Source organism: Limulus polyphemus, unplaced genomic scaffold, assembly GCF_000517525.1.
Source record: "Limulus polyphemus unplaced genomic scaffold, Limulus_polyphemus-2.1.2 Scaffold1795, whole genome shotgun sequence".
NCBI classification, from domain to species: domain Eukaryota; kingdom Metazoa; phylum Arthropoda; class Merostomata; order Xiphosura; family Limulidae; genus Limulus; species Limulus polyphemus.
The window spans coordinates 180809-203561 of NW_013667405.1; the positions used below are offsets into that span (position 1 = coordinate 180809).

Here is a 22753-nt window from a genome sequence, read left to right on the forward strand (position 1 = left end):
TTTAAAAAATTTTTTTCCCCCCCCCCCCCCTTTTTATTAATACCTGGGATTGGCTTCTTGTTTTTAATATGTCCAGGTTGAATGCATTTTTTGACCATTCCTCAGTTAAAAATTAGAAATTTTTCTCAATTGTGACTCCTTTTTAAAGAAGGATTGGTGGATGTCATTTTTATATAGTGAATAATACTTATTTTCAATTTTTTAAGATTTCTTTAACTTTATGCCATTCCTTTTGGTCTGCATGTTAGTATTCACAATGGTGGTGATATTTTTCCTTCATCAGCAGGGTATTCATTTTCACCATTATCAGAACAATTAGTTCATCCTTCTTGCACCCAGCTGAGATTGATGCTGGTTTTTTCTGAAGTTTTTGCAAATTCCTATAAGATAGTGAATTAATTAGTCATATTTACATCCTTTGTAGTTTTTGGTACATTTAGAGGTCTTGATTGACTTAGATCATCTCCCATCTCTTGTTTGGATGGCTTGTTCATACATTTCTTGGTCAAAGTTACTTAGGGGAAACTTGTAAACTATTCATTCCAAATTTGGAATTTTCATAATCTGAATTGTCACTTCCTTCCTTTACATGAGTTTGTTTTTGTATGTTTATTAACATGTTCCAGTATCATCATCATCAGCATTTCCAGAACACATCTCTCCAAGTTTCACTACCTTCTTGTATCTTTAACTGTAGGAACTCAAGCTCCTCTGGAGGACATTCTACAAACTAGTTTTTAGAATTCTCCTTAGACTTTCAACATTTATTTTTATTATTAGTATTTTATTCAGGTGATTTCATTGTAGGAGTTTCATCATCCCCATTTTGTGGTGGTCTAAAGTTGTATTTGCAGATTTAAATTTTTGTGTGTCTGTCTGCTTTATATCTAATTAATAACATATCTCATACTACTTACTTACACAAAATAAAACAATTTGGCAGCAAATTCACCTCAGCCTTCACTATGTATACCTATCATAAATTGATTCATGTGGTAAACTTGTTATCTGTTGTTTCTCGTGGAGGATTTAATTTGTATGTAGGTTTCATGTTTTTGAACTACATTCTCTGCATTTTCAGTCTTGAGGGTGAGGTTTGGGAGGTCTTTTCACTCTCAGTTTTGTTTAGATTGAAAATGTTAATTCTGTTGCACTACTCTTGGGATGGTTGTTTGTTTAAAAAAGCAGGAGTTGGGAGGTCTACTGATCACCTTCCAATGTAGGATACCTTTTTCACAATTGGATGAGCTACATTGATTTTATATATATATTCCAAATTAGACAGTCCAAATAGCTGTCATAACTAACTTGATAGGCCATTTATGTGGACTAAATAACTCTACCCACTGATGGTTTGAGTAGTAGATATTGAGGGTGCTTCTTCACAATGGGTCTCTAGGCCACTTGGGGTGTGGTCATAGGACCAGCAGTGGAATCCAACACCTTTGTAATCATTGGCACATCCATGTCTTGACATAATATGCTCTGCTATTTATAACTTGATGTAAGCTACAGATTATTTGTAAAGTTTTACATAATGAGATACTACTGACATTATGATTCTCCTTTTGCAAGAATGATAGGCATGTCTTCTTTCACTCCCTTTTCTTTATTAAGTATAGGTAGTCTAGCTTGAGGTTATAGTAGAGGAATGTTGTCATATTTGAAATTAACATCATATAATTAAATTCAAGAAAACTACTGTAATCGTTCCCATCATTTTCCCACAATGATGAATTGAGATGTGACAACTTCAAGGAGCTATTGAGAGAGAGAGAAATTAAACCTGTTTTTTTTATATGAATCAGGAATTGTTAGATCAAGGTACAGTACAGGTATATTTCTTTGGATTTGATTTTAATTCTAAAATATTAGTGTTAACAAATAACTGTCATGTTATGGGTTATATTGTACTTAGAAAATACATAATAAAAATTATTATTCTTAAATCTTATTTAACTATTAAAATCCAGGGGAATTCACACAAAATCATGTTGAAAAAACAAAATGCACAGAAAACTGATTAATTAGTAAGATCATGTAAGAATTAAGATGATTTAAAGAAAGGTTGAACACAGCTAAATGACAAATGTTTATGAATACTAAATAATACACCACATCTAGTATTCAATTTCAAAAGTATTCTGTAGTTACTCCTTAGAGAAGTACTTTGTTTAGAATTTGTCTTTATTTATGAAAATGAAATCTTAGTTGACCACAGTCCTAATCATCATAAAGGCCTGACAGAAAATCCTTCCATTGATGCTGATTATGGTGAACAGCAGACTTTAAGGTCCAACAGATCTACATATTTTGAACAGAAGATACATATTCCAACCTCAGAAGCTGTATGTATTTAAATTAATTGCTAAAGTTACTATTACAATTGTAATAATAAAGAGTTAGTATTTTTTTAGGTTTCTAATTTTAAATCATACTCTGTTGTAGCTTCTTTTTTTTTTGTTACTGAGTTTCCATTTCATGACAAAACTAAATTCAAACAGTGGATATATATATATATATATATGTTGAACGTTTCTTTTCTTTTTTGCCAGAGGTGAAATTGAAAAGAGAATCTGTGACGTAGAGGCCTAATGTGTTCTTTGATTGGCCGTACCCTCTGCTGTGGACTGCAGTTTCACCTATTCAAGCCTCATCAGTACAGCTTGGGTCAGCAAACCAAAGAAATACCATTAGGTCTCTTATAATGGTGAAGTGTATATAATATCGATGGGGTTTTGAGTCTATTTTACTTCACCAGATAATAACTAAAATTAATTTAGAAATGTGAATAATGTTATGAAATTTCATTGAATTCATTATTCAGTATTATCCAGTAGACCAAATGAAGCCATGGATAGAAAATTTAAATGTATGGTATTTGATTTAGATTCTGAATGCTTTGAAATTTTACAGTTGAGTATAAAAATATTCAAGAATATCATGACACATGAAATATATTTAGTGTTTCTGACATGCCAAAAGTGGGGTTAGAAAAAAAAATTGATTTTCTTTAATGATTAAGTAAAACCATTATATATATACACAATATGATTTTATACATAGATATTTTTCAGTGGCCCAATATTTCACCTACCACTGTCTTTTTTCAACATGCAGTCAAGGATGTTATTGTTTTACTACCAAGAGTTACCAGAATTATCTCATCACAGTATCTGTATACTAGTTTTAAAAAATGTGGGAATTTTGTACACAAATGAGTATAATCAGTTGTCATTTATATCTTACAAATAATATTTTATGAGTAAAATCCTATAATAAAGGATTGCTAATGTATTTTTAAACATTTTCACACAGAAATATTCACAAGAGTAATTGTTTTTAAATAACGAAAATGACCTTGATGCTGACAGAAGAAGAGCTAAGCTAACTGTACAAATTATTCTTCCTAAAATAATCTAGGAGATTTCTTTTGCTTTTTTATAACAAACTATTTTATCCACTAGCAGCTTACTAAAGTATGTATCAAAATATAGTTTTGTATTAAGAAGGGGGCTAAATTTTGGCCATAAACTAAACTGCATTTTTGTCTTGTTTATATTATTTAAAAAAGTTTTCACAATGATATGAAATGGTAAAATACAAATATTACAGGGAGAATTGCAACTCATTCATTCTCAAACCAATTTTTCATTTGGTCATATTGTAAACAAACTAGACTTTTATGTGGCTTTTTCTTAGTTATCTATTGTTTTTCAAATCAGATAGACTTACCTCTGAAATACTTAAAGCTATACCTTGTTGAATTTGATTTTGTGCTGTCAACGAAACATGGGATTAAAAATTTCCAAATGTCCTTTATGCATTGCAGAGCATTTGTCATTTACCCATAATTCTACACTTTCACATCTTACACGTGACTTATTGCACGACCATGAGAGGTTTTATACAATCTCTGCTTTCCTTCAGATTTTTATTGTTTACACTAATGCTGTTAACTTTGCAACAACATTCTTTCTGATTCTGCTATTTTAGTCACTATTGGAATTTCTGTAACTTAGTTGGAGGCCTTACATATACAATTTGCCTGTAGCATGCAGGATAATGTTATAGTTGCATTGTCAGTCCTGATTGTTTTCAGTATATTTGTTCCATTGTATACAGGAGTTCCTAGCAGGTACCATGATTGTGGGGATGATTAATTTGTTCAATATTCAACATTTTGGTTTTGATAAAGGTCAATCTATTGCTTGGGCCTAATCACCCTCAGAGTCTGCAGATCTAGATTTGTCTCTTACAGTAATAGCCCTAATCCTGATGATATTTCTGCTGATTTTATTTTATTTCTTAAGGATATGTTATATTTTCAGTGTTGAACTTAATTCCTTCACATGTGAGGATGTGTGTATATTGTCAGATGATTTCAATATTGATTTTTTATTTCTCCTATCTCCTCTTGATATTCGTTCTGATTATTTTTAGTCAGGATCACATATCTACTTTAATGTCCTCATCACATACAGGTATCACTGATACTGTTTCCATTACCATGTGGCTCTTACATTCCATTGGCACTTTTGTCCATGCTTGGTTCCAAGGTACTCATCTTTAATCATCTGACCTCCATATTTATGCATGTATGCTTTGTTTTTTGTTACTTTAACTTTTTTTTTTTCTATTTAAGGGCAACTTGCCAGCAGGAGTTGATTAGGATTTCAGCATCTTGTCTTGTTTCTGGTTTGTCATTCCTTTCCAACTTGTGTGTAAAGTTCTTTGATTTTGGCACATCTACTCATGCTTTTTGTGTGGCCAAACATCAGTATAAGGAAGGATGTCTTTATGACTTACTCATTCACTCACTGTTTTGAATGACTCTTCCATCCTGACTTTTAAGGATCATTTCAGAGTTTTATTTATCTATGGACCCTTGGCTTCATGTTCCTCTGGTTTATTCAATTTTTCAGTTTGGTTTTATATTCATCTTCCAATTTTGACTGTACTGGTTTCTATTCAATTTTGTGTATTAAAGTTTCAGACTTTTTCCACAACAAAGAAATATTGATGTTGTATTTCATATTTCCTCAGGGTGTTTGCTATTATCTGTTTTATGGTGTCAAAGACAACAGGAGATAGGAAGCTTGTCTGAGATCTTTCCTTTCTCATTTGTTACCTAGATATTTCTGCTTTCTAGGTGGAAACCATGATAATCTTATGAAAGTTCCTTTCTAAAGGTTTTTGGATAATGAATAGGGATTTCAGAGATGCTTATTTGCACATCCTGATTCACCTATATTCTCATCCATATCATAATTTTTCACTTTAATGTCCCTTTCTTTTTGGTTTGACTTTGGCACCCTGTGTTTGTACACTTGTAGTCAAACCATAAGCTGGTCTTCTACACACACATGTAATAACAATTGCCAAAATTCCATGGATGAATATATGATTCTTGTTCAGTGGTCGCCTCACACAGAATTAAACTTCCATTTATCTTCTTCTCTTTCAGTGTTTTCTTAATGTTCCCATTACATTGTTATCACATTGTTGAGTCCATCCTTAGGGACTACTTAAGAATTGCTTCAGTTCTTCCTGAGCTCACACTACTTTGGCCATTTGTGTGACTCACTGACAGTTTTCATTTTGGATGGAGAGGGCTACTATCTCTGGAATATGTCTTTACATAATGTGTGTGTGTGTGTGCTGCTTCCCTGAGAACATTCCACTGCAGGAGCAGTATATAACATTTATCCCTATTTATGCCACCAACCATATCCCATAATTGGCTCCAAAGATTCAGTATAGCATTACCAACTGACCCCTTTGCCTGAATTAAAGAGCTTCATGTATGAAGAGGTACCCTGCTGAGAAGAATGCCTGATTATTAAGTGTCCTTTTAACCCTCTCCAGATGGGTCACAGGTCAAAAGGCATGTCATTATGTTTGTTGACTCGCATACAAAATGTTATTGAACTACTATTTGATAAATTTAAGTCCATAAGTTTGGTATCCAATAGTAGGTTATAATTAAAATTTTAGTATTATACTTAATTTCTTAATTTAAAAGTAAATATTAAAAAACACAAATAAACATCAATTTTTATGTGTTTCACATGGTATGTTGGATGCAGCACTGGTTCTAATTAGATGTTTGTGATGTCAAAATACTAAGTCTTAAGTTTTGTACGAATTAGGAACTCACATTACCAATATTGAAAAGCTAGAATATAATATAAGAACCTCATGTCTTTTCTATTTACTGAGATATCACTTATGTACTGATTCAAACACAGTGGCCCCCCTCAGCGGGCCCTTATATACACTTAATTCAATATATGACATATCAATAACAAATCAAAAGCTCAGAATGTCCCCATAGTGGCTTTCTCAGCCATTTTAATGTGTTAGGATGCCATCTCATTCTTTTGAACCAAGATTTCAAAGAAGTAGGTTGTGTCTTTAGTCTGCTCAAAATTTCATATTTTTTAGACCCAAATATAGCCTAGCTAATATGCTTGATAAATTATAGTGGAATTCTATGGTTATGGTATAGTAATTTATGATTTTTGGTTATTCAACTGTGTGTATATATATATATGAAACCTAAAAAAAATATTTTATTTCATATCCTCCACATTTATCCAATTTTAAAAGGATAAGCAGCCTATGTCAAGCAGCAACCAAGTACAAAGGTTGTAACTAGAAGAGATAATTGTTTGCTTTACTTCTTTATTTACTGCTCTATGTTTTAAGAAAAATAAGTTTAAGAACTTATTTCTAATTACTAATAATCTATATACCTATATAATGTATAATAATTGAGATTTGACTGTATTTTACAAAGTACTAGTCCGCTAAAACACAGCCAGGACAGGCCATTTTGTAAAGACTAAAAGTCAGTTTTATATTATTGGATACGGTAACATGAGAGCATGTGTGCTACATAACTTCTGTATTGTTAGCCAAGTATGGCTGAAAGGTCAATATAATAGAAATAATAAATATAAATATAAAAACAGTTATATTTTAGTGTTATAATTTGTTGTCATTCTAGAATGAAAGAGGCATAATTTAAAATTATTTCCTAATTTTTATGGTGGTTAAGAAACGTTTGATAACTATCTGGACATTATAAAGATTTTGCAAGTGAAATCTGAAAATTTTCTGATGCATAAAAGTATTTTTAATCTCAAAATGAAAATTACTTTGCATGTTGGATAGGCAACATGTGAAAAGAAAAAAAGAGGCATGAGAAAAACATTGCTTAACAAACTTTAACACTTAATAAACAAAAACTTGATATGTTGCTTATGAAAGCATTGTAATGTTTACTGATAATTTGCCAAATTTCGTTAACATAAGCTTACTAATTTAAAAGTTATAGCATAAAAACTATAACAAGCATAAAGTGGTTACAAGGCTGGTCCTAGGGACCGAGCCCATGCTGAAAGAGTTAATCCAGTTTTTATTAGACTGGTTTGCTCCAGTCACTCTCCCTCTGATCCAGTTCTGGATTCAACTCTGGTTCTGCTTGGCTACATATTTTTTGAAGTCTCAATTATTATTTTTCTGCCCTTATAGCTTGTAGTATTATATTTTTATGTTTGTTTTCATATTCATTGGTTACTACACTCATTATAATGTTGGTATCCTGGCTTTCATTATTTCAGAGGTAAGCCTAACTGACTTGAATATTAAATTTTTAGAAGTAAAACTTACTTGAAACCTGAAAGCCTAAAACTTAAATGTTTCTGAAGGTTTTTAAGTTTCTAGGGTTTTCATAATTTATATTTTCTAATTAAAAGTAAAATTTTAATTTTTTAAACATTTTTAGCTTTATATGCAACAACAACAGGCATTGAAAAAAAAATCTCTATGTTTCATGGTAATATATATATAGTCACCACATATCAAATACAAGATTACTTTCTAGAAAATTTGTTTTTCTAAATGTATTTATTCTTGAATTTTGTTTAAAACAAAATGATAAAAAACAAATCATTCAATATACTTCTGATAACATACTGAACAAGCATTATCTTAATAACTTTGTAGTTTTTTTAGTTAATAACAAATCTCTATTTTATTTGTGAAACATAGTTTTCAATATCCCTTTTTTGTGCTTTATGTTGTGCAGTATTAAGTTATTATGTGGTAGGTTTATTGAACTCATTTATATCTAAACAGTGATTATTTTTCAGTCTTATTTAAAATATTTTCTTTCTGCTCTAGAGTATCTTTAGTTTCCGAAAGTTGTGGGCCTTTACAGGACCTGGATTTTTGATGAGCATAGCCTATCTGGATCCTGGAAATATAGAGTCTGATCTTCAGTCTGGAACAGTTGCAGAATTTAAGGTAACAGTGGTTTGAAATTGTCAATAGGATTTGATTTGTAAAACTCTTTGAAACATACAGAGTGACTGGGTCTTTTCATATTGTGTTACTTCCTGTATGACAAGAACTTTGCATAGTTTAAAAATATATTGTTTAAACTTTCACTTTACCATGTTACAAATAAGAAGAAAAAACTTTTCTCTCTTCTTTTATGTAGATGCATGTTTTGTATAAAGCAAAAACTGTTAATTTTAGAATTTGATTTAGGAAAAATAGTGTGCACATGTTTGAAGTACACCTGGTCTCCATACCTTTGATGTAATATTAATACCAACAAACTACTGAAAAAAACCTTTTGAAAAAAAGTCTTTTTCTTTTTACTCTTAATTTTGGGGATTGAGGATAAGTTTTATATGATATTGAAGTATAGTTGAGTGAATTCCAAGTTTTGTTTAATATATTTAACCTTTTCCTCTAAGGTTTTATTTACAACTGATACAAATTTTTGTACATTATTGGTAGTAAAATATCTTTGGAAGATACATTTATTTATCACCCAATAGTCTGTCTATCTGTAATAGCCTGTTTATTTTTGTTTTTTTTCCTACTTTATAAGGAAATACAACTTGGCTAAAAACAGTGAATTGTAGTGTAAGTGTGGGATGTTGTAAACTAAAACACCCAACATCTCTTCATATTTTTCTGTTAATTTCATGTGTGCAGTTCATGATTATTTGTTTTTGCTAATTCAATGGTTTGTCAGTAGAGGTGCAAACCATTGTGCCATTGTTGATGTTTAACAGCTGTACTTTTGGGTCACTGTGAATTCCTGATCATCTCACGGTTTATTGCTGACATGGTTATTGTAATGGCTGGAGCCGTTATGTATAAAGCATTTCATAAGATAAATATTTACACAGAGCATCTCTCATTAATGTAGTAGATTCATATGATATAACTTTTAGATCAAGGAAGCCTTCAGTATTCTCCATGGAAGTGAAAAAACTTGCACAGCAGAGCATTTAGAATAGCATCCAGCTTCCAAACCACAACTAAACTCTGATTATTGCTTTAAACCATGAAGACGAAGACTTTTTGATTAGAAAGAAAAAACGTCTATTCAAAAAAGTTATTGCAATGAAACTGATCTTTTTTTTTCCTGATATTGTTAACCCTATCTCGAAGGGCCATGTGTCAAAAGCCATGTCATCACGTTTGTTGACTTGCATTCAAAATTTTATTGAACTACTATTTTATGAATCTATGTTAATATGTTTGGTATCCAATTGTAGATTATAATTAAACTTTTAGTTAATTATATGTTAGGTAATTTCTTAATTTAAAATGAAATATTTAAAAAACACAGCTAAACATCAATTTTTGTGGGTGTCATATGGTATGTTGAATGCAGCACTAGTTCAGATTAGATGTTTGTGATGTCAAAATTCAAAGTTTATAATTTTGTACGAATTAGGAACTCAAACTACCGATATTGACAAGTTAGAATATAAAATAAGAATCTCATTTCTTTTCTGTTTGCTAAGATATTGCTCATGTACTGAATCAAACACAGTGGCCCCTTGCCCACCTCTTTCCATTTTTGGAAAAGCTCCCTTATATACACTTATTTCTATATATGACATGAATAACCAGTTGAAAGCTCAGAATGTCCCTCTAGTAGTTTTCGCAACCATTTTGACGTGTTATTGTGTTAATCTCATTTATTTCACACAAGATTTCAAAGGATAAGGTAAGTCTATAGTGAGCTCGAAATTTCATATCTTTTAGACCCAAATATAGCTTAGTTACTATGCTTGATAAATTATAGTGGAATTCTATGGTATCGATATGGTAATTTATTATTTTTGGGGGTTATTTAAAATGTATACATAAAACCCAAAAAAATTTCTTTTCACCTCCTCCATGTGGGAAATTTCATAAGGCTTAGCAACCTATGACAAGTGGCAAATGAGTACAAAGGTCATAACTAAAAGAGATAATTGTTTGCTTTACTTCTTTATTTACCGTACTAAGTTTACGAACTTATTTGTAAATAGTACTAATGTATATACATATATAATGTATAATAATTGAAATGTGACTGTATTTTACGATTGTTAGTCCACTAAAACACAGCCAAGACAGGTCATTTTGTAAAGAGTAAAGGTCAGTTTTATATTATTGGATATTGTATCATGAGTGCTCGTGCACCGTGTCATTGTAAATTCTGTATTGTTAGCCAGGCACGATTGGAAGGTCAATATAATAAAAATAATAAATATATATAAATGTATAATATTATGAGATTGAAGCTATTTAGACTAAACATTTGTGTTTTTGTGTTATAATCTATAGTCATTTTTGAATGAAAAAAGCATAATTTAAATTTATTTCCTAATTTTGTATGGTGGTTACGAGGTCAGTCAAATTGACAGAATCCATAGAATTAGGGTAGAGAAAATAACAGAAACAATATTTTACTGAAAACATACATTTGAAATGTATATAGGAGGATTTAGAGATTACACAAATAATATTTGAGATTTTTGGGATGAACAATAGTTTTTCAGTTATAACATTAAAATCACTTTGAACCAGAACTGGTAATGAAACAGACTTGATATTTTAACAAACAGATCTATAACAAAAATACTTCATTAAAAAATTTGGTTTTTGTGTATGAAAGACTTGTAATCTTTACTAAAAGCCTACCAAATTTTGTGAAGATACACTTACTGCATTAAAAGTTATAGTATAAATACTTAATTCGTGTATATTATACCAAGCCTATTGCGAAATGGTTAACAAGATAATGTACAAGGATTCGAAGCTGAAAATGGCTCATAAGCCAAAATTATGCTGAAATTTTAAAATTTGATTGAATATTATCATGCAGCTGTTTCAAATGTGATTTGTATTTACAGTTATTACTATATATATATATATATATTGTCCCCAGTGGCATAGGGGTATCTTTGTGGAATTAAAGTGCTACAAACATGGTGTGAAGAGCACAGATAACCCATTGTGTAGCTTTATGCCTAACTACAAACAAACTATATATTTTTTCTAATGAGAGGAAATTTTTTCTCAGTTGAGGTTTTTTTTTCCATCTTTGTAGATGTCACATAATAATCTTCTTAAAAAATGTTAGAGATAAAATTCAAACTTCAAAACTTAACAAAATGTGAAATCTATAAACCAAAACTGTACTCAAAATTTTAATTTTCAGAAAAACATAGTTTCTTTGATGCAATGCATGTATCGTTTATAGTATTTCGTTACTTGTATGATTCATAAAGAGGCCATTGTGCTTATTCTGATGTAAAATTATACAATTTCAAATGTGTAAACATATTAAATTCACATTTTCTTTTTTCCAGCTGTTGTGGATTTTGATGTGGGCAACAGTTTTGGGTTTAGTCATGCAACGATTGGCTGTTCGAGTTGGAGTGGTGACAGGACTAAATTTAGCCGAACTTTGCCAACGAATTTATCCAAAAGTGCCTCGTTTGATTTTGTGGATTATGATAGAAATTGCCATAATTGGGTCTGACATGCAAGAGGTTATAGGAACAGCTATTGCATTCTATTTGTTGTCTAATAAAGCGTAAGTGAAGGATATATTTAGGGGGGTTTATTTTTGTACTATGTTAATAGTTTAGGCTGAATTTTTCCACTGTCTTTATTTTAGTGAAAACAGCATAGTATCATACATTCTCAAAGTTTCTTCTACTTTGATTTTAAAGTTGTACACCACTGATATTATTATAATGATCTTTAATTAAATTCAGTTTGTTATATGAAAAGTTACAAAAATAGAAATACGTAAATCTTGTTCTGTCAAAGGAAGTAAAACATTCTGAATGACTCCAAGAAAAAAAGGACAAAGTACTGTTGTTGGATGATTAGTTTTTGAAATATAGCTACAGAGTATATATTACAATTAAAGAATTCCTCATCAATAACATCAAGCTGCATTTGTTGATGTAATAGTACTATTTAAAAAAAAATCTTACAATGCACACACAGTGATATTCATTTAGTATCACTAGTGTAGATGATAAACAGTAACATTCAAAGACTGACAGCTTAGAGCTATATAGAATAGATGACTTAGTGCCCAGCTGATGTAAAGATAATTTTATGAAAGAGTACGTAAAATGTTCTTTCAATACACAGAAACATTTATTATAACAAAATTTACATAACATCACTTGTGTTCGTATGCATCATTTTACATTAACAAAACATGTTCATAAAAGAACTAGGCCAGTTATTCGCTAATACTAAGGAAGTAAAGCTTGTATAACTTTTTCTTTTTTCCTTGCTTGAAAAATCTGTAACTATTTGACAGTGATGGCTATTTTTTATATTATGAATGAGAACACTTGGGTATAAGCAAATAATAATAGCCAAAGCTCAATCTGTTTTTATTGATATTTTTGTTTTTTTTCAGTTAATGTTTATTCCAGTGAAGGCAGTATGCATTTTCAGTTTTAATAAAATACACATAGCTGAATTTGCATAAAGACATCAAATAAAAGAAATGTTTAACAGCTGTGATATTTTATTTATTAACAATCTTGGTCTCCTTAAGATTATTTCAGTATAAACTTGACAGGCTTGTTGTTTTTAGTGTTTTAGTTATCAGTACATATAATTCAAATACTAGTAATGTGTTTACATTTTTGTTTTCAAAGAATGGATTTAAAATTTTTAAATTAATAATTAAATTTGTCATTTCTGAGTATTTCAGTCAAGCCTATTGAAGCTGTCCTATACTTTCAAAGCAGTTTTAGTAGTTTAACAAATTAAAATTTTTTTATGTATTTGTTTTGAAATATAGAAGAAAAAAAAAGAGCTTATTCCTTGTACATATATGTCATTTTCAGCTTTATAGTGTCAACCAAGTATTTAGTTTACAAAATGCTGTATATTATTTAAAGTTTATAAGTATTTGTTAAACTTATTACGAAACACGTATAGGCATAATTTTTCAAATTTCACATCATCCATCTTATATAACTGCTCAACTCTCCATATTTCTTGTTGCACTTAATTTTCAAGACTTTATATTATTAATTTTAAGGATCTTCTTACTTTTATATTTAGGTTACCACTGTAAAGATAATGCACTTAAAGTCCCAATACATGAAAAGAGAAATGGCAAATATAACTCACTTCAGGTGAGAAAAAATATGTATATCATAAGCATTTGACATTGCATTAAACCTTTCAACAACCTTAATGGACTGAGCATGGCCATGAATTAGTGTGTCAGATTATAGATCTGAGAGTTCATCATTCACTTCCTGTTACTACCCAAAAAAATGGTTTTGGCAGTAAGTGCATTATAATGGTGACAGTAAAATCCCACTATTAAGAAAAACAAGAATAACCCCAGAGCTGGTGGTGAGTGCTTTTGACTAACTGCCTTTTCTGTAGTCTTATCACTTTAAAAATTATGGCTTGGCAGTGCAGATAGCTCTTGAATAGCTCTGCACTAATATCCAAAAACAAACCAAACATCTGCAACCTTATGTACATGTGTGTGGAGATGTTTGAGATACTAATCAAGAAATGTATGTTAGACTGATTTTTTTTAATCCAACATAAAAGGAACATTAATTAAAATTGCCCTAGTTTGATTTTCACACACACACCATATGAGCCTGAATAAAGGGCAATCTTGATGATAAGGTGACTTATTAAATTACAAGAGTAGTAATAAAAAAAGTAGGAAAAATTTTATTTTTATTTTATATTATACCTCAAAATACTAAAAAAGAAAAGTACATTTATTTTAGGAAATACAACAATATGTACTGTTTTTTGTATATTTCCTTTAAGTGGTTTGTTTACAACCATGTCTAAGAGTTGTAGTTATGAAGTCATCTCTTTGGGGGATTATCACAGAGTCAGTGTTAATGTTACGAAGTTTCTTAAAATCACTTATCAAATAATCATAGACAGCATTTAACACAGCATTCCCCTTCAGAACTCCTCCTTAATCTTTTCAATTGTCTCTTTTCTGGCCCACAATTATCCACATAATCACCACTTCCTCCAGGGTTATTTATTTTAACCAATACAATCTTAGAAATACACAAAAAAATAAGTGAAACAAGCTTGTCACAACCGAGACCAACAGTGGTCTTTTTAGGTGAAACCAATTTAATGCTAGAGAATTGGGGTAGGTCTGCTTGATAACGGGAAGTTGAACAAGACAGAGTTTGAGAAAGAAAAATACTGGACACAAATGTACAAAAACACTATGAACCAATGTTTTTCAATCTGACAAATACGATCAAAATAATGTAAGTATAGATTGAAAGACAGTATCTCTGCTAGATAGTTAACTCTTTTACTGCCTTAGCAACATATAAAGAGATTAACTAAAAATTAGTTAAAGCTATGTTCATGTGTTAAACTTTAACCTTCTTGTTACGAGTAGGTCAAAGTGCACATTCAAAATGTAAATAAAGTACTTTATTATTAATGTATATGAATAAGTATGTCATCAAAATGTAGTTAATAAATCACATTTTAATGTTGTATAAGTTTTAAGTTCATAAATTAAAAGGAAATATATAACTAATTTTTTAATCACCCCTAGTATGAAAATCATGACAATTGTTCTCTAGGTCTTCTACTATCTCTAATTTATTTACCCTCTCCTCTCAGTGGTACAGAATTTAATGTAAGCTACTCATTATAATATAGATATTATTAGGGCAAAGTCTAATTTTTATAGCTTTTAATCTTATTTGTTTCCAGTCATAAACTAGAAAATGAGAACCACTCACCCATGCCCCCTGTTTCAACCTCTTTCACAAATCCTCACTAGTTCTGACATTTTATGCTATATTTTATATACCCAATAGAAAGGCAAAGTTTTAATCAATCAAATGATATATTATTTTGTTTTCAGTACAGTGTATTATCTATTTCATCTTCAGTTTGAAAATTTCTCTTGTGGTGTTCAGATCAGGAAGATTTGGGAATTATTTTAAGGCTTTTATGTCATAGTTAGAAATCCAGGTAAATTAGAACAGTTAGAGGACATTATTTTCTTTGTGTGTGTTATTATTCTTTGTTTATAGGTGTATTATTTAAGTTAAAAACTATTTAGTGTACTAGTACCATTAGTATAAAAATAAAAGTAGGCTTAAATTTTATCAGCAACATACAGCAAAAGAACAAGAGGTCATAGGTAAGTACTATATTTCTTATTTTTTATTCTTATTTATTTATTATTATAAAAGTAACTGAAATTTAAAAATTAGAAACTTATTATGTTAGATAAGAAAAGAAAAATAAAGTTTCTTCATAGGGTATGCTTGCAACCAACTCATGCATTCATTATGTGATTCAATATGGTAATTTGAGCTACGTGTTTGCTCAAGTGATTTACAACTTGTGTGGTGGGATTATTGGTTAGACACAGTTCAAAGGGAAATAAAACAATAAAATTAAGTATAAATAGATGTAAACTGTAACAAACTTTAACCTATTTAGGATAAAAAATTGTAGTTTCCTATTGTAATCTGCAGTCGTTCTAGAAAGAGCGAGTCCATATAGAGTTAGGTTAGAGAAAATAATAGATCAAGTGTAAAGTTTTATTGAAGATAAAATTTTTGATATTTGCTTAAGAGGTTTTAGATGTTATGCAAATGAAATTTGAAAATTTTCAGATGAAGAAATATATTTTTAATCTTAACATGAAAATCACTTTGCAGTTAGAGCAGTCAAATCTTTAGTAAACATGCTTAATTAAAAAATCTGATATCTTATTTATGAAGGACTTGTAATATTTATTGAAAGCTTGCCAAATATAATGAAGATACAAAAAACATGTTAAAAGTTATATTATAAAAACTATGATAGTTACTTTGTGGTTACAAGATCAGTCACACCAACCAACCCCATATAGAGGGAGTTAAGAGAACATTATTATTTACAAAGAAATGATTTAAATTTCACTTTCCAAACTGAGAGGGAGTTAACCAAGAGATCATAGTATTATATACCAAAATATCTATAACACTGTATTCTCAAGATGCATATTGCCCATGTCACAGATGATAAATTCCATTGAAATGTAATTGAGATCATAACTTTGAAATATCACCTGACCTGTCATTGAAGAACACTGCTTGTGACATCCTTACACAACATACAAGCAAGCCATCCATTAGCAGATCAGGTATTATCACTTGAGAATGACAGAAGAACAGAGGCAGCTGTTCATAGACTATTACAAGATAGAAATGTATGGTATATTCATATATTACAGCAGTAAGATTTGCAAGTTCTAGGGTGGGAAATGAGGTGAATAACTTTACAATAGCTCACCTTTTATGTGTCTCATATATGTCTTTAATGTGTAACATGACTATAATGTGAAATGGATTTTGCCATGTGATACAGAGCATTTATATCTTCAATGCATTATTTAGTTTTTCATTTACGTGAAGTTGTTACCAGCATGTAAGTTATACCATAGACCCTATTACATTTGGAAATATATTTAATTATTGAAAACAGAAATTAAGTAATAAACTTAATTTCAAAGAAAATTTGTTTTATAAATGTAGTTGCATTTTCTTCAGAATCCCACTCTATGGAGGTGTTCTCATCACAATTGTTGACACATTTACATTCCTGTTTTTGGATAAGTATGGTCTACGAAAATTAGAAGCTTTATTTGGTTTCTTGATTACAGTTATGGCTATTACTTTTGGATATGAGGTGAGTGATAAATTTCTTTTGTACCAATAGCTTAAACTTTAGGCTTGTTTAAATAATACTTACTAATGATGAGATCCACATATTAAATTTTATTGATGTTTTTGTTTGTTACAATACTTGGAAGTACATGGAATTTTTGAATTTTTTTTCATCTGCACTCCCACCACGTTCTTGGCTTAGATATCTATAGAAGTTTGAAAAACTACCAGTATTATGCTTCACATTCTCCTTTATATGCTGCTCTAAATGATGCATGTTTGATCCAACATGATCTCATCTACATCAAGAGCAAACATATTGATAAATGACGTAAGAACATTGAAGTTTATTATTTCAATATTTTGTTTTGAAAAAGTTCTTTATTTTTAACATTCATTTAAAGATACGCACTGAAATTTCAGGATAGTTTGATGTAAAAATATCTTTGATTCTGTTCATCTTTAAGTAGGGTCTGCATTCTTGTCTTTGACAATTTGATGACTGGCAACACCTTGAAAGCATGAAATTCCCCTCTCTCAAACTTCAGTGACAGAGAGGAGACTATGTTCAGGATCTCATAGAGCAGGCAGCTGGTAGCATGAAACTGGAAACTTCTCAGTTTCTTCAGGATACCTTTCAGCTCAAAGTTTAGTTTGCTGTGCATGTAGTGTGCAATGGAATTCTCAGTTGTGTGAGCAAGGGGGATCCAATTTTCAACAGGATGTGAACACCCTTTCTTGAGTAGCCTGCAAAGTGTGTTCCATGGATCTTTGGGAGCTTGTATATCTAACATTCCTGTGCCTTTACCATTTCTTCAAAGTGCTTCTTAAATTTCCCAAATCTCTTCATTAGGTAGTATAGGGTGATCATCAGATCTTTCACTGGGTTAAAAGCTTCCTCTTTCATCAAGGTGTCCTATACTGTTAGTTCCAACTCGGTGTGAGACACAGTGGATCAAAATAAACCAGTGATGCTCAGCTTTCTGCAGTCTCACCAGAACATCTTTATAGATCCCTGCAAAAAAATATATTTAGCTTTTAAATAAGATGCATAACCCTTCACCTGAAGCATGATAACTTCCACAAAGATTTTCTACCGTAGTAAACTTTACCTAAGCTTTTAGCTTATAATTTGTTCATTTTGTGATCAAGTAATTACCAATAGTATATAGGGACTTTAAACTTATTCATCTTTTTTGAAAAAATATTATATATATATATATATATTTACATTGTATTAAAAATTAAAGACCACTAGAACTGTGCTCATTATATCACCTGCATTCACCAATGCTCCATCTGCAGAAGCTGACAACAAAGCTTTGGTATACTGATCATGGGTGATATTAAACTTGTTTGTAAGAACACTATCTATTGACTTGTGAAGATTTTCTGCAGTCCCATACCCTTAAATATGTTTTCCAGTGCAGCAGCAACAACCCTAACCATGACCAGCTCTTTCTCACTTGCAGTTTTTCTAGATTGTAATTCATCACTGAGCACAGAAAATGCAATAGAAGAGCACAATATTGTTGATAACTTTCCACGGATGGCATTTGCAATTTCTTGAACAAATTCTCTTAACTCTGTTACTTGCTGCCTATGGTATTTTCATTTTTTTTTTATTCACTCTTGTAGTTTTAAGGAGTGCTGCTACTTATCTTCTTTGGACAAAGTTAAGAAGCCTGAAGGAGTGAGCTCACACTCCTTAAAAATTAACCTCTAGCCATCTCTGTAAAGTTTTGGAGAACAACTTCCTTCTACAGTTGCAAACAGCACTTGCCCTACCTGGAAAATGAGAAACATATTTCTTTTTTTTTATTCATTCAGTATATTATGTTGATTTAAACTTTGCAACTCTTCCCCCCTCCCTTTCCTGGAGAAGAGATGGGAATCTTGTATATATTTTTTAGACCCAAATATAGCTTAGTTACTACGCTTGATAAATTATAGTGGAATTGTATGGTATCAATATAATAACTTAGAATTTTTTGGTTATTTAAATGTACATATAAAACCTAAAAAATTTTTTTTCACATCTTTCACATGGGAAATTTCATAAGGCTTAGCAACCCACAACAAGTGGCAAATTAGTACAAAGGTCATAACTACAGGAGATAATTGTTTGCTTTACTTCTTTATTTACTATTAGAGATTTAAGATATTTAGACTAAAAATGTGTGTTTTTGTGTTATAATTTGTAGTCATTCTAGAACGAAAAAAGCTTAATTGAGATTCTTTTCCTAATTTTTTATTGAGGCTATGAAGTCGGCCAAATCGAACCTACCCGTACAGAAATACAGTAGTGAAAATAACAAATAAAATATAAAGTTTTTTTTCTACAAAATATTTGATAATTATCTGGAGATTATAAAGATTTTGCTTGTGAAATTTGAAAATGTTCTAATGCATTAAAGTATTTTTAATCTTAAAATCAAAATTATTTTGCATGATGGATAGTCAACATTCTGAAAGAAAAAGGTTTACGAGAAAATTTTTAATTAAAAAATCTTCATACTTAATTTAAAAACCTGATATTTTGTGTGCGAAAAACTTGTAATGTTTACCAATAACCTGCAAAATTTTGTAAAGATGTGCATACATTATCAAAAATCATAATATAATTACTCTCATGAAATAGAAAATTTGAAAAATGTTTCTTAAATGGTATGTACACCCTTTGCAAAGTGAGGTATGTTGTTCTAAAACTGTACCAATTGCCCATTTATGGGTGAAAAATCAAATCAAACTGTCCTTAAATTTCATTGTGTATAGTTTTAAAATTAATGTTGAGAATGGAGAACTGCTTCAAGATAAAGGAAAGAATCATCTTTAATGCTTTTACATTGTTTAGAGCAGCGTATAAAAGGGTGTCTAAAACCTAATATTGGCAATTCTTTAAACAACTACACACACACCTGAACTACGAACATGATGAGACTGCAGATTAAAAGAACTTTGAAATTATGTTTCGTTCCAACAATAAAGAAGGTGTAAGAATAAAAAAAACTCAGTCATGAAAAGAGTAACACTAGAGTTGAATAATAGTTTATTAGTAATTGAAACCGTAGTTAAAATACAATCCTTACATAAGAAACAGTGACCTATATAACTGGGCAAGATCACTCATTTTCTATGTAAAACATATAGGAAACCCCACTAGTAATTAGCCGGAATGATTGCAATAAAGATATTTTGGATTGGTTTTTTTTTCTTTACATCATATGTTATTAGAAATCCTAAAAACCAACAGTCATGAACCTACAAACAACTTAGTGCATAAATAGTATAGAAAAATGTGTTTAAAAACTAACAGGGATCACCATCAGCAACTTTAGGGTTAAGTTACATGAGTAAAAGTAAATATAAGATTTACCTAGAAAAGAGTAGTAAAGGTCTAAACTAGTTTGGCTTTTGAGTTAGTTTTTTATAAATATTTTATTTCATAGTAGGTTTTTTTATAATATATTTGTCACCAATTTCTTAAAAATGATTTATTTCATATGTTTTTCAGAAGACATTTAAGCTTTTTTCTTTTGCATGGGTTTTATTTAAAAAAATTGCTTATGTTGTTTATATTAGTTAAACTCCTTTATGTCTTATGTCAAAATTTTTTAGATGTTGTTATTGCATTATATAACTTTGAAAAGATGTTTTTTTGAATCTTTAAAATAAAACTGATTGTGTCTTATTTGTTAGTATGTACGAGTTGCCCCGACACAAACAGAAGTGGTTAAAGGACTTTTCTATACCTGGTGTTCTCACTGTGATTCTAAAGCTTTATTGCAAGCTGTAGGAATAGTAGGGGCTGTAATTATGCCTCATAATTTATATCTTCATTCTGCTTTAGTCAAGGTGTGTTTAAGTTTAAATGTGATTCAATAATTTATTTTTTAATAATTATCGAGAAATTTTGTTTTTTGACTTTTCTTCCTTTTTCAGAACTTACTTTGTTTTACCTTAATTTATTATTATTTCCTGAAATTTAAAGATATTTTCCACAGTTGTTGCCTCATATTTCTTATTTCATTAGTTTTCTGGGCCCAGCATAGCCAGATGGTTAGGGTGCTTGAATCGCAATCTGTGAATCATAGGTTTGAAACCCTGTAAAACCAAAAATGTTCCCCCTTTCAGCCGTGGGGGTGTTATAATGTGATGGTCAATCCCACTATTTGTTGGTAAAAGAGTAGCCCAAGAGTTGGCGGTGGGTAGTAATGACTAGCTGCCTTCCCTCTAGTCTTACACTGCTAAAGTAGGGATGTCTAGCACAGATAGCCTTCGTGTAGCTTTGTGCGGAATTCATAACAAACCAAACCAAAACATTAATTTTCTACTGAATGTAACAAAGTAAAAAAACAATAACATTATTTGATTTTGACTAAAGTTACAGGTATTTTAGTGGAAGATTAAAATTCTTGTAATTTTAAATAAAGATATTGAATGATTTTTAATGACATTACTTTTATTTTGAAATGTTTATTTTATTGAGAATCAAATAGTTGTTGATAATTTTCATGTTATTAATATGCTATTAAAATGTATTTAGAAATTTTTAAGATGTAATGTAGTTGAAACACCAGCATGGCATTTTACTTATGTTATTAATAATCATTCAGAAATTGTTCAAGAACTTAGTGAAGTTCACAGTCATATTCATAGCTTATAATATAGAAAAAGTGTATTACAACATACATAACTTATAGTCTGAGCTATAAATTTAACAGATACAAAAGTAATAAAGATATAAAGTGAGTTGGGTATTTAAGACGAAGCAACATGTCTTTCCTGAAACATTCACAACTAATATTGCTAATATAAGAGTCTTTAAGGTCATAGCCTGAACTATTAGGAAGAAGATACATTTATTTAAAATCCAAAGAATTGATAGATATTGTTAGGTTATATCTGGTTATGACATATTTCTTTTTATTTAATTATCAAAAATCTAAAACAATTTAATGCCCCATTTTTATTTTTCAGATACTTAAATTTAATGCTTTTATAAGACATTTATTGATTAATCAGCTCTAACTTAAAAGAGTTTGAATTTCTTTACTGTCAGTCTCGAGAAGTGGACAGATCCAAAAGAAATGAAATCAAAGAAGCAAACAAGTACTTTTTCATCGAATCAGCTATAGCTCTTTTTGTATCATTAGTCATCAACATATTTGTAGTTTCTGTATTTGCTGAAGGTTTGTACAACAAGACTAATGCTGATGTGGTAAGTTGTGAAGTATATGGATCTTTTTTTACATAATTTATTTTTTAAGAGTTACTGTGATAATGTTATCAGATGCATTTCAAAGTAGGTAAGATTTAATTAATTTTGACCTGTTTAGCTGTATAATGTAAAAATAATGATGAGATTGATGTTATTTAAGTTCCAAAAACTGAATTTAATGTGTAAACTTTATTTTGAGAATCAAACAACCTGTTTACTTAATAGCTAAAAATAATTCATTTTAACTATATAGGTACTAATGTTAGAAAATTTCAACATTACAATTGTCTGGATACTATACCAAAGCTTTGTTCTTTTTCCATGCAAGTGATGTGTGACTATGTTATAATCAGGGAATGGAAAAAGGTAAAAAAAAGTTTAATGTTAATTTGCTCAAGTTGAAATTGAAGTTATCCTTATTTTAATATATATTGCTAATATGTATTAGTTTAGTTTAACTAATTCCAATACGATATCTTACACTGCCCTCTATTAATCACTTCTCAAT

The 22753-nt window shown here is 30.1% G+C and overlaps 1 protein-coding gene across 3 annotated transcripts in view; it reads left to right on the forward strand.

The window, feature by feature from the left end:
* The window catches only part of LOC106464966 (protein Malvolio-like), a 50203-nt gene that overhangs the window by 7504 nt on the left and 19946 nt on the right, over positions 1-22753 (forward strand). For 2 of the 3 annotated variants that reach the window (XR_002611868.1, XM_022392774.1), the window contains exons 3-8: positions 2212-2348; positions 8191-8313; positions 11676-11902; positions 16908-17046; positions 20724-20879; positions 22087-22245. Coding sequence is in view for 2 of the 3 variants with exons in the window: in XM_022392774.1 (XP_022248482.1) it covers positions 2212-2348; positions 8191-8313; positions 11676-11902; positions 16908-17046; positions 20724-20879; positions 22087-22245 (941 nt within the window). In the remaining variant the exon portion in view is untranslated. The remainder of the gene's footprint in view (positions 1-2211; positions 2349-8190; positions 8314-11675; positions 11903-16907; positions 17047-20723; positions 20880-22086; positions 22246-22753) is intronic. The other variant, XM_013925141.2, reaches the window with a different exon arrangement.